Source organism: Lepidochelys kempii, chromosome 2 (genome assembly GCF_965140265.1).
Source record: "Lepidochelys kempii isolate rLepKem1 chromosome 2, rLepKem1.hap2, whole genome shotgun sequence".
Taxonomy (NCBI): Eukaryota; Metazoa; Chordata; order Testudines; family Cheloniidae; genus Lepidochelys; species Lepidochelys kempii.
The window spans coordinates 182,885,788-182,898,751 of record NC_133257.1 but is presented as its reverse complement, the minus strand read 5'-3'; the positions used below and the strand labels follow the sequence as shown (position 1 = coordinate 182,898,751).

The 12,964-nt window shown below is 42.1% G+C and overlaps 1 protein-coding gene across 1 annotated transcript in view; it reads left to right on the top strand.

Annotated features, from left to right (window-relative positions):
- Positions 1–12,964, top strand: part of AVL9 (AVL9 cell migration associated) — a 71,910-nt gene that overhangs the window by 49,463 nt on the left and 9,483 nt on the right. The window contains exons 11-14 of the mRNA XM_073332959.1: positions 4,733–4,867; positions 6,152–6,371; positions 8,613–8,730; positions 9,683–9,736. Coding sequence (XP_073189060.1) covers positions 4,733–4,867; positions 6,152–6,371; positions 8,613–8,730; positions 9,683–9,736 — 527 coding nt within the window. The remainder of the gene's footprint in view (positions 1–4,732; positions 4,868–6,151; positions 6,372–8,612; positions 8,731–9,682; positions 9,737–12,964) is intronic.

Sequence of the window (12,964 nt, the reverse complement as noted above, 5' to 3'; positions counted from 1 at the left end):
TGTTGTGGGGGGTGTTGATCAGTTGGTGTGTCCTGGTCTGTGAGCAGTTTGCTTCTGATGATCACAAGAGGGAGAGGTTGGGGGGTTGTTTGTTTGAAGGCCAGAAGAGAGGGCAGGAAGGATTTTTTCCAGCCTGGAGTCCCCATTAAGTATGGGTTGTAGTTGTTTGAAACCCCGTATGGGTTCCAATGTGGGGGGTGGTAGGTGACAACTAGGGGTGTGTGGTCAGAGAGCTGGTTTTATTTCTGTATTGAAACAGGTTCTCTCGGGGTATTTGGGTGACCTGTTCCATGATGTGATCTACTTTTCTGGTGGAATGTCATTGTTCTGTGAAGGCGATTTTGTGTGTGTTAAGGTGTATATCCCAGACATTCTCTTTGGAGCATGTTCTGTGGTATCTGAGTGCCCAGCTGTAGATAACAGATTTCTGTGTGGGGGGTGTTTACTGGATCTGTGAAGGTAGTTGTGGTGATCCGTGGGTTTCTTGTACAGACTTGTAGAGGGTTCCATTGTTGAAGCTGATTGTGGTGTCCAGGAAGTCGATGCTGGTATGGGAGCATTCCAGAGAGAGTTTAATGGACAGGTTGTGATTGTGAAAGTTGTGGTAAAAATCTGAGTGAGTTTTCATTGTCTGTCCGGAGGATGAAAATATCATTGATGTATCTCAGGTATATCATTGGTTTAATGATAGACAAATGATATATCTAGGATACATCGATGATATTTTCATCCTCTGGACAGATGACTGAATAAAATGGTAAAGGACAAAAATACCACATCAGCTGTGGGTTAACACTTTTCACAAAGCGATCCCGCTATATCTGATCTATCAGTCCCCATCCTCAAAGGAAACAAGCACAACACCTTCAAAAGACACTGGATTTATAGTTTATTACAAAAATCTATAACCCACTAATAATCCCCTGCCAACTGCTTTCCTCCCTGTGACAGGAGGGGTGTTAACAGGCCACTTCATCTTGAATGGTCCCTTGAAATATATGTTAACTACTTATGCTAAACAATCTGTTCCATCTTGTGTTTAGCTGTGATACTCTGAGTAAATTTCCCAGTCCAGAAGAAGAGCTCTGTGTAAGCTCGAAAGCTTGTCTGTCACCACCAGAAGTTGGACCACTTAAAGATATTACCTCACCCACTTTCTGTCTCTAATATCCTGAGCTGACACGGCTACAACAACAGCTTTGAGCAGGGGGTTGGACTAGATGACCTCCTGAGGTCCCTTCCAACTCTGATATTCTATAATTCTAACGATGCATACAAGCAAATGCAAATTCATGTTTACCAGTTCAATTAGAAATACCAGTTTAAAGGGGGAAATCAGTGTTTTTTTCATTTGGTAAAAGGACAAAACACTAATGGGGGAAAAAAATCTTGAAGATTTTAAGATGGGTTTTAAAATGGAGAACTAAACAATTTAAATGTAAAAAGAAAAGGAGTACCTGTGGCACCTTAGAGACTAAACAATTTATTTGAGCATAAGCTTTCGTGAGCCACAGCTCATTTCATCGGATGCATACTGTGGAAAGTGTAGAAGATCTTTTTATACACACAAAGCATGAAAAAATACCTCCCCCCACCCCACTCTCCTGCTGGTAATAGCTTATCTAAAGTGACCACTCTCCTTACAATGTGTATGATAATCAAGGTGGGCCATTTCCAGCACAAATCCAGGGTTTAACAAGAACGTCTGGGGGGAGGGGGGGATAGGAAAAAACAAGGGGAAAAGGGGAAATAGGTTACCTTGCATAATGACTTAGCCACTCCCAGTCTCTATTCAAACCTAAGTTAATTGTATCCAATTTGCAAATGAATTCCAATTCAGCAGTCTCTTGCTGGAACCTGGATTTGTGCTGGAAATGGCCCAACTTGATTATCATACACATTGTAAGGAGAGTGATCGCTTTAGATAAGCTATTACCAGCAGGAGAGTGGGGTGGGGGGAGGTATTTTTTCATGCTTTGTGTGTATAAAAAGATCTTCTACACTTTCCACAGTATGCGTCCGATGAAGTGAGCTGTGGCTCATGAAAGCTTATGCTCAAATAAATTGGTTAGTCTCTAAGGTGCCACAAGTCCTCCTTTTCTTTTTGCGAATACAGACTAACACGGCTGCTACTCTGAAACCTGTAATTTAAATGTAGCTGACAGTATGGTTTTTAATGTTTACCTTCCATCCTACGAAGGCACTCTCTCATTCAAGTTTAACTAATGAAATCAAAGCAGAGGACTGGAAATTTCAGATATATCAATTTCTAGTGATGAGCATCCTTCAATAACGTCTAGAGCAGGGTGGGCAAACTACGGCCCACGGGCTGGGTTCAGCCCATCAGGGCTTTGGATCCAACCTGTGGGATTGCTGCTCCCAGAAGTGGCTGGCACCACGTCCCTGCAGCGCCTCGGGGACGGGAGGGGGCAGAGGGCTATGCACGCTGCCCTCGCCTGCAGGCACCGCCCCTGCAGCTCCCATGGCTGGGAACGGAAAACTGCGGCCAATGGGAGCTCTGGGGGAGGTACCCACAGGTGAGGGCAGTAAGGGCCTCAGGGATGTGGTGCCGGCCGCTTTTGAGAGCGGTGCAAGGCCCAGGCAGGCAGGCAGGCAAGGAGCCTGCCCTGGCCCCAGTGTGTGCTGCTGCCACCCTGGAGCCGCTCCACATAAGTGGCACCGGGTCGGAGCCCGCACCCCAACTCCCTGCCCTGAGACCCCTGCCTGCACACCTGCCCTGAGCTCCCTGCCGCACCCTGCACTCCTCCTGCACCCCAACCTCCTGCCCTCAGCCTCCTCCCTACACCCCTGCCCTGAGCCCTTTCCCGCACTCTGCACCCATCCTGCACCCAATCCCCTTCCCTGAGCCCCCTTGTACACCCCACATTCCTCCTCTACCCCAGCCCCTTGCCCTGAGCCCCTTCCTGCACACTGCACTTCCTCCCGCACCCCCAACCCCAGCCCTACATTCATGGCCCTGCATGCAATTTCCCCATCCAGATGTGGCCCTTGGGCCAAAAAGTTTGCCCACCCGTGTTCTAGATTGTCTACTCTCAGCAAACAATTTAATTTAACATGAAACTGAACTCCATTTTAGATCTGGCAATTTTTAAATCATGAATGGATATTTTTCTAAAAGATATACTCTAATACAAGGAAATCTTATGTCCTGTGTTATACAGGCAGTCAGACTAGATGATCACAGTGGTCCCTTCTGGCCTTATAATCAGCGAATCTCTTTTGATAGGATTATTTACAAGTTTGTTTTCTTGTTTTTGTTTGTTCGTTCCATACTATGGAAAGAAAGTTTAGTCCACCAGACCAAACTTGGATGAATGAGATTGTGCCGAAAGGTCATGAACTGGCTTAATTGGTAATGCATTTCCTAGTATAAAAGAGCACAAAACCACAAGGAAAAAACAGGTTATGGATTTTTGTTACTAATTTTAGTGCCAGCTATATAAGGTCAGATGCTCATGTCATTTACACCAGTGTAAATCAGAAGTCGTCAGAGTTGCATGGTGAGTTTGGAATCAGGCCCTCTTTATTTTAAATGGCAAAGCATTTCTAAAATTTTACAACTCGTCTGGTGGTTAAAATTACATGACAATTAAATATTGCATTGTCAACTTCCTTAATATTATTTTTCCGGAAACCTAATACTCCAGGTTGGTCCTCTCTAACACAGGACTGTTATTCTCTGACAAAGACGGTTCTGTTATAGATGTTAGTATTTTTCATCTGGATAGCAACCCCCGTGTTTAATCTAGAAAAAAGGAGTAGTTGTATTCCTTTCCTCCCTGTGTTTCAAATTGCCATGTACTGCATGCTGATATACATTCACTCTTGTTGTTTTGTCCAATATGCCTGTCCTCCTTCTGCTAGTATTAGTGAATGAACTGGACGATGCTTTATGTAACTGAACAGCTGGAATTGGGCTAGTGTTTCAAGGGGTACATTGATTCTATTTTAAAATGAAAACTATAATGCTTCCAGCTGTATCACTAAAATGTGGGTGTAACCTACATCAAAGACTTAGACTTTCTTTAAATAGCAAATTTTCCTGGAAAGCATTGGTGTAATTAGTATCATAAGGACACAGTGGTTAAAAAGCACAGAGCATCGTCTTTTTCTCCTGCTGCTTTTTTTTTTTTTAAAAGCAGGCATGCACATGCTCACAAACAGTTATCCCTGGAGCCTGAAAGTCCCTGTCCCTGAAAAACGTGGTTAGCAACAGTGAAAGTCTTTTAACTGTCCTGGAAGTATACCTGAGTCCTGCCAGAAGAGAATGCTGTGGAAGAGAGGATAGTCTGCTGTCCGTTCAGTTTTTGTCCTCTTTACTGTGCATGCCAAGGACACGAGAACTGGATTGAGACCACCAAACTCATTTCACATTTGTCAACTCTGTTACCATCTGAAGGCTGTTGTGACTGGTTGAAATCCAGCCCACTAAGAGTGAAAGCCGCCATAAGCCGTTACCAAGTATACTCCATTTCTGTGAAACCTGGTTTGCTTAATGTAGCAAAGCAACATCAGATTCCAGTGGCAGTGTAGCTAGGAACATGGTGCAGAGCAATAACCAGGCTTGTTCTCTCTGTGTGGTGGTGGTGTTGCCTTTGTTTAGCTCTAGCTAGAACTGTGGAGGTGGGTAAGTACAGTAAGATTGGTTTTGCTGGGGATGTTTTGCCCTTCCCCTTTTCTTACTAATCATTTAACATTTCCATTATCTTAGGGTTACCTTTGCTTGCCATACATGGCACTGCAACAGCATCACCTCCTCTCTGATGTAACAGTTCGTGGCTTTGTTGCGGGAGCCACCAACATCCTGTTCCGTCAGCAGAAGCATCTAAGTGATGCAATTGTGGAAGTATGAATTCTCTTCTTAAAAACTTTTTAAACTGAAAAAGTGGTTGCCTTATGAACGTGTTTAAGTCAAAATAAGAGCCTTTGTTTACTAATGAAGTTGTTAAATACATTATTTTTATTATTTGTATTGTGTTGGTACCTAAGAGTTCCAGTTATGGACCAAAACACTACTGTCCTAGGCTCTGTACAAACACACAACAGAAAGATAGTTCCTGCTCCAAAAAACTTACCTGCACACTTTCTTTTAAAAGAGCTTTTGTCAGAAAACAATATGTACAAAAATATTCCTAAACTTCCAGTTAGGGTCACTGAAATTTTCTGTACTTTGTTTACAGTGGACAACTGAACAGGTTTTTATGATGTGTGTTCAGTTACCTATCTATGTCCTATGCTATGGGCTTGTCTTTCAAAGGAAATTGACCGAATCAACTGTGTGTCCACACAAAGAGCTATTCTGGAATAGCTATAGTGCTGTAAATTCACACCCTATCTTATTCCAGAACAACTTCACTCTGGAGACAAGCCCTTAAATACAATAGAGATGGAAAAGTCTCACACCTATGATGCTAGAATTCTATATACTTGCATTTATATAAGTTATTAAGCAGGAAACCTTAACTTCATTCACTTTCAAAAATATTAATAAGTTTCTGGTGTAATACATTATATCCAGTAATTACACTTTATAGAATATTTTTTAAAGCTCCATATGATTCCTTGTTAGTCATGGTTTATTTTTCTCATAGTGAACTTTCATGGCTGCCTAATAAGATCTTAAAAGTAAATGTTTATAATTGAGAAGCAGACACAGTTGTGATAACATAAATATGCTCTTCCTCAGATTTATTTACTTTATATTTAAGCAGCAATAAAAAATGCCCAAACAGAAAGCTGTAGATGCCCTAAGAATTAAGTTTACAATTGCATAATGATGACCACCCAACAACATTAAAAAATTATATGCAGGTAGCAAATTAACTCAGTCAGCCAATAAATCAAAGTCTCAGAAAATAGTCTCTAGGAACATACTCTCTAGGAATGTACCCAAAATCCTGACAAAGAGCTTCCGCAGGTTTTGCCAGGAAGTTCATCAAGTTCAGGCTACTTCAGACCATCATCTCATATCCTGAGAACAGTTGAAGCATAATTTGGTCATCAGTTTCTCCTTACCTTTGGTTGTGGTTATAGGTGCGGATGAATTACTCATTTGACCAAAAATAGTACAGGTTATGTATGCTGAAAGTCTTATTTAGACTGTTTCCCCCCTTGGGATTATTTCAATCAGATAGAGGAAGCCCTTGTCCAAATCCATGATCCAGAACTCAGGAAGATCCTGAACCTCACAACTGCTGACCTGAGATTTGCAGACTACTTGGTGAAGCATGTAACTGAGAACAGGGATGATGTTTTCCTCGATGGCACCGGTTGGGAGGGAGGAGACGAGTGGATCAGGGCTCAGTTTGGTGCCTATCTTCATGCATTGCTTGCTGCTGTGCTGCAGCCAGGTAAATTCTGGTAATCTTTTTAGGGGCTGAGGTGAGGATGGGCAGGGGAGGCTGAATGCATAGTAAACAATTGCTCCATTGCATTTTCAGCTTGGCTTATACTCATCCTTTATCTCAGTTGAAATTTTTTTTTTTTAAATCCCTTGACCATCTTCATTAATTTCTTGCTTTATTCTATGTTGTTAACTCTCAATGATTTAGCGATTATTATATTCCCCCTTTGTTATCTTCTTTTGGGTATTTGTGTTAATTTCCATTACACTTTCCTCATAAATAGAAGTACTTGAAATGTATACATGCAGACATCCTGCTAATTTAGGGTCTCTTTTTGGATTTTAGCTATTCCCAATTGTTTATGCAGAATTTAAACAGCTTTTTCTCTGAATCTTTTAGGAAAAGTTCTGTTTGCCCAGTATTAATCCTTTTAATTGCCCTCCCCTTCATAATTATTCTCAGTAGACTGCCTGTCAACCAATTCTGTGTCCACTCCATGATATTCCTGAGCAAACGCTGTATCAAGCTTCACTTCAAACATAGATATATTACGTTCTCTGGGTTCTCTGTATCTCCAGCTTTGTACTTTTATTTAAGATTACTGTTTGTGGCATAACATGCTTTTCATGAACCCCATGATAGATTTTACTTTTCCCTTTTGAATATTCTAGATTGATTTTCTGTATTTGTAAATATATTGCTAAAGGGTCATTAACATAATACACCAGTAGTATATGATGGTTCATTAATTCACACTTTAGTAACTCTCAGCTTCACCCTCAAATTGAATTTGCAGTTTAATGTAGTACAGTAAAGCAGGGTTCTGCTGTTAGGGCAGAGGTGGGCAAACTACGGCCCGCGTGCCACATCCAGCCCGCAGGATCCTCCTGCCTCGCCCCTGAGCTCCTGGCCCTGGAGGCTAGCCCCTGGCCCCTCCCTGGCTGTTCCTTCTCCCCCGTAGCCTTAGCTCACTGCGCTGCCGGCGCGATGCTCTGGGCGGCGGGGCTGCGAGCTCCTGGGGCAGCGCAGCTGCAGAGCCCGGCCTGACCTGGTGCTCTGTGCTGCCCGGTGGCGTGGCTGACTCCAGCTGGGTGGCACGGCTGTAGTGCTGCCAGCCACCGGTGCTCCAGGTAGCGCGGTAAGGGAGCAGGGGGGGTTGGATAGAGAGTAGGGGAGTTCGGGGGTGGTGGTCAGGGGGCAGGGGTGTGGATAGGGGTCGGGGTGGTCAGAGGGCGGGGAACAGGGGGGGTTGAATGGGGGCAGGAGTCCCGGGGGGTAGTCAGGAATGAGAGGTGGGGTTGGATGGGGCGGTGGGGGGCAGTCAGGGGACAGGGGGGTTGGATGGGGAAGGAGTCCTGGGGAGAGGCCATCAGCGGGAAAGAAGTGGGGGAGGCGGGGGCTGGGCCATGCCTGGCTGTTTGGGGAGGCACAGCCTCCCCTATCCGGCCCTCCGTACAATTTCCGAAACCTGATGTGGCCCTCAGGACAAAAAGTTTGCCCGCCCCTGTGTTAGGGCAAGATCAGTACAGGTGATATCATGTTCTTTGACTTGTTTCCTGCTGTCGGGTAATGCCTTGCAACAGAGCTAGGCCACTTACCTTCACTTTCAGATTCTCATGTGGTGGCACAGTGCAGTTTGGGTTCATTATATGGGGATGTTTAACAGCTTGATATCAAAAAATCAAAATACAATTTTATTCATATTGATATTTTTTAAAAAAAACTAAGTTGTACCTAAACTAAATTGTCAGTATCCCAGGGGTAGCCTTGTTAGTTTGTATCCACAAAAACCATGAGGAGTCCGGTGGCACCTTAAAGGCGAACAGATTTATTTGGGCATAAGGTTTTGTGGGTAAAAACCCCACTTCTTCAGATGCATCTGCGGTTCTTCAGATGCATCTGAAGAAGTGGGTTTTTTACCCATGAAAGCTTATGCCCAAATAAATCTGTTCGTCTTTAAGGTGCCATCGGACTGCTAAGTTGTCAGTGTTCCTTTAAATGAATTTCTTGGTTGTCTGAACTCCATTTTCCTTTCCTTAACTCTTTGTGTTGGGCAGTGGCATTTTTTTAAACCCAGAATAATGAGCTTGTTGCTTTGCTAATGTTTATGGAACTGGAACCCCGTGTTCTCTGGTTGACAAGAATCGAAGAAATTCTATTTTCTTTCAAAACCTCCCTTTCATTTCTTCTTTTACATCCTCAGTGCACTGCTACAGGTTCATTCACCTTCTGTCTTTTATTAATCAGATAACGAAAAGATATTGTCGGACTTCGGAACAGCCTTTGTAGCAACTTGGAAAAATACACACAACTACAGAGTATGGAACAGCAACAAGCATCCTGCTCTTGCAGAGGTAAATTCTAGGTAAGAAACCAAGTTCAGAAAAAAGGGGGGAAATAAAGAATTTATTGTGCTGTTCTTATATGGAATCAGAGCGCTTTTGTGTGGGATGTTACAAGGTTCTCTTTCATTGCTCCTCCCTACAGCCTATATGAGGCAACTCTGGGAAACTTTGAGATATTCAGGACTGAACTGCTGTAAAGATTCTGGAGGTACCTCCTTTTCTCCAGACCAGGGTGATGCAGTCTCTCTCTCATTACTAGCACCTGACTCAGATTATGGGGCATAGATGAGAAGAAGCTTGCTAAAGCTCTGCCTAAAGACAGAAGTGAAGCTGGTAGGAAGTCTCTGAATAACTTTGAGAGTTGGCTGTCCTCCTTATGGGGGAGGGTAAGTGTGCAGAGGCTTCATCCACCTTTCCTTAGAGATTTACAGTCTGCTGGTTCCTGTGCATTTTTGGTTGCATCTATTTTTCAGGGAGTAGTAGTGGCCAGGATCATCATTTGACAGCAGTGTTGTTGGTTCAGAGGTTGTATTCTTTCCTTTTTAAATGTAGACTTTGCCATAGTTTTTAATGCCTTGTCACTTTAAAATTGGACTAGTTAAACCTGTACTCCATATGTTGCATTGGATGCTGTTTGAGTTCAGTTTATGGCATTTTTTTTTTAAATCTATGAAGCCCTACATGGCTACCCAAGACATCACTTCTCTCATTATGCCTCATCTTGTCAGCAGGAGGATTGTCTCAGCTGCCAGCTTTTATGAGGTTTGAAAAGAAGATGAAACATGTGTAGTTTGTAAATGGATGGCAGATTACAGGTGATTTGTCAAAATCCTACAACTGAATCACAACTGGGACATGTATAACTAGATATTTTCTTTGTTTCAGTGGAGGACAACCAGCAAATAAAACCATTCTGTTTTTTCATTATGGGAAAAATGGCAAAATTAAAACACTATATTTTTCCCCTTACAGCCACCCATTCCAGGGGCAATACTCTGTATCAGACGTAAAGTTAAGATTATCACAGTAAGTATATAATACTTTGATATTTTATTGTCTGTTGCTAAACTGAGAATATGTAGATAAATCGAGATTCTTTTAAAGATACGGGAATTGACCCTCTTTGTGAAATTATATGCTGCACTAAACTAGCAACATACAAGGATGTATACCCCAAATTAAAAAACACAGTAAAAGAACTCAGAAAGAGCCACATTGGCTTAACAACCATGTAAAAGAAGCAGTGAGAGATAAAAAGGCATCTTTTAAAAAGTGGAAGTCAGATCCTAGTGAGGTAAATAGAAAGGAGCATAAACACTGCTAAATTAAATGTAAAAATGTAATAAGAAAAGCGAAAAGGAGTTTGAAGAACAGCTAGCCAAAAACTCAAAAGGTAATAACAAAATGTTTTTTAAGTACATCAGAAGCAACCAGTGGGGCCCCTGGACGATCGAGACACAAAAGGAGCACTTAAAGACGATAAAGTCATTGCGGAGAAACTAAATGAATTCTTTGCTTCAGTCTTCATGGCTGAGGATGTTAGGGAGATTCCCAAACCTGAGCTGTCTTTTGTAGGTGACAAATCTGAGGAATTGTAACAGATTGAAGTGTCACTAGAGGAGGTTTTGGGAATTAATTGAGAAACTTAACAGTAACAAGTCACTGGGACCAGATGGCATTCACCCAAGAGTTCTGAAAGAACTCAAAATTGAAATTGCGGAACTATTAACTATGGGTTGTAACCTGTCCTTTAAATCAGCTACTGTACCCAATGACTGGAAGATAACTAATGTAACGCCAATATTTAAGAAGGGCTCTAGAGGTGATCCTGGCAATTACAGACCGGTAAGTCTAACGTCAGTACCGGGCAAATTAGTTGAAACAATAGTAAAGAATAAAATTGTCAGACACATAGAAGAACATAAATTGTTGCGCAATGGTCAACATGGTTTCTGTAAGTGAAGATCATGTCTTACTAATCTGTTAGAGTTCTTTGAGGGGGTCAACAGACATGTGGACAAGGGGGATCCAGTGGACATAGTGTACTTAGATTTCCAGAAAGCCTTTGACAAGGTCCCTCACCAAAGGCTTTTAACGTAAATTAAGTTGTCATGGGATAAGAGGGAAGATCCTTTCATGGATTGAGAACTGGTTGAAAGACAGGGAACAAAGGGTAGGAATAAATGGTAAATTTTCAGAATGGAGAGGGGTAACTAGTGGTGTTCCCCAAGTGTCAGCCCTAGGACCAATCCTATTCAACCTATTCATAAATGATCTGGAGAAAGGGGTAAACAGCGAGGTGGCAAAGTTTGCAGATGTTACTAAACTGCTCAAGATAGTTAAGACCAAAGCAGACTGTGAAGAACTTCAAAAAGATCTCACAAAACTAAGTGACTGGGCAACAAAATGGCAAATGAAATTTAATGTGGATAAATGTAAAGTAATGCACATTGGAAAAAATAACCCCAATTATACATACAATATGATGGGGGCTAATTTAGCGACAACTAATCAGGAGAAAGATCTTGGAGTCATCGTGGATAGTTCTCTGAAGACGTCCACGCAGTGTGCAGCGGCAATCAAAAAAGCAAACAGGATGTTAGGAATCATTAAAAAAGGGATAGGGAATAAGACTGAGACTATCTTATTACCCTTGTATAAATCCATGGTACACCCATATCTTGAATACTGCATACGGATGTGGTCCCCTCATCTCAAAAAAGATATATTGGCATTAGAAAAGGTTGCCCCCCCTTCATAATCTCTTTGCTAAAATGAACAGTCCCAGTCTTTTTAATTTCTCCTCATATGGAAGCTGTTCCATAACCCTAATAATTTTTGTTGCCCTTCCCTGTAACTCTTTCAATTCTAATATATCTTTTTTGAGATGGGGCGACCAGAACTACACATAGTATTCAAAGTATGGGTATACCATGGATTTATATAGTAGCATTATGATATTTTTGTCATCTTATCTATCCCTTTCCTAATAGTTCCTAACATTGTTAGCTTTTTTTGACTGCCGCTTCACATTGAGTTGGATGTTTTTAGGGAACTATCCATGATGATTCCAAGATCTCTTTCTTGAGTGGTAACCGCTAATTTAGACCCATCACTTTGTATGTATAGTTGGGATTGTTTTTTCTAGTATGCATTAGTTTGCACAAATCAAGTTTGAATTTCATCTGCCATTTTTTCACCCAGTCACGCAGTTTAGTGAGATCCTTTTGTAACTTTTTGTTCTTGGTTTTGGATCTCATTGTCTTGAATAAATACCTTGCAATTTTGCCACCTCACTGTTCACCCCATTTTCCAGAACATTTATGAATATGCTTAACAGTACACATCCCAGTACAAATCCTTGGGGGACCCCGCTATTTATCTCGCTTCATTGTGAAAACCTGACCATTTATTTCTACCCTTTGTTTCCTACCTTTTAATCAGTTACTGTCCAGGAGAGCACCTTCCCTCTTATCCCTGACGGCTTAGGTTGCTTAAGAGCCTTTGGTGGGGGACCTTGTCAAAGGCTATGTCTACACTGGAACATAAATGCAGGGTTCCAACTCAGGCTCAAACCTAACCCCCCTTCCATCTACATACATATTGGACCCAGGACCCTACAGGGGTCTGAGCCTGAATCAACATCGTACCATGGGTTCAAGCCCTATTGCTTTGCAGTGTAGATGCAGCCCCACTGGACTCGTGCTCTTAGAGTCCACCAAGAGTATCCCACAGGCCAAGTTCCTTTGTCCTCTGGAGAGTCAAGTTTGATGGACAGTCAAGTTTTCCCACTCTGCACCACAAACAAAGGGCTAGAGCGGCTACATTCTGGTGCAAAGAAGTCTGGGATATGGATGGACTTGGGCCCACATAATACTGTGTAGGTGCTGGAGCCCCATGCTAGAACCCAAAGTTCAACAATTCATAACTTGGGGTTACAAATGAGCATAGATGCTAAAGCCTTAAGTTAACAAACCCAGGATCTGCTAACTCAAGTTCTACTAATCTTGGGCTTACATTACAATGTAGACATACGCTGAAAGCCCAAGTATATTATATCGACTGTGTCACCCTTGTCCTCATGCTTGTTGATTCCTCAAAGAATTCTAATAGATTGGTGAGGGATGATTTCCCTTTACAAAAACAGTGTTGACTCTTCCCCAAAATATCATGTTTATCTGTATGTCTGATGATTTTGTTCTTTATTATAGTTTCAACCAATTTGCTTGGTACTGCAGTTAGTTTTACCAACCT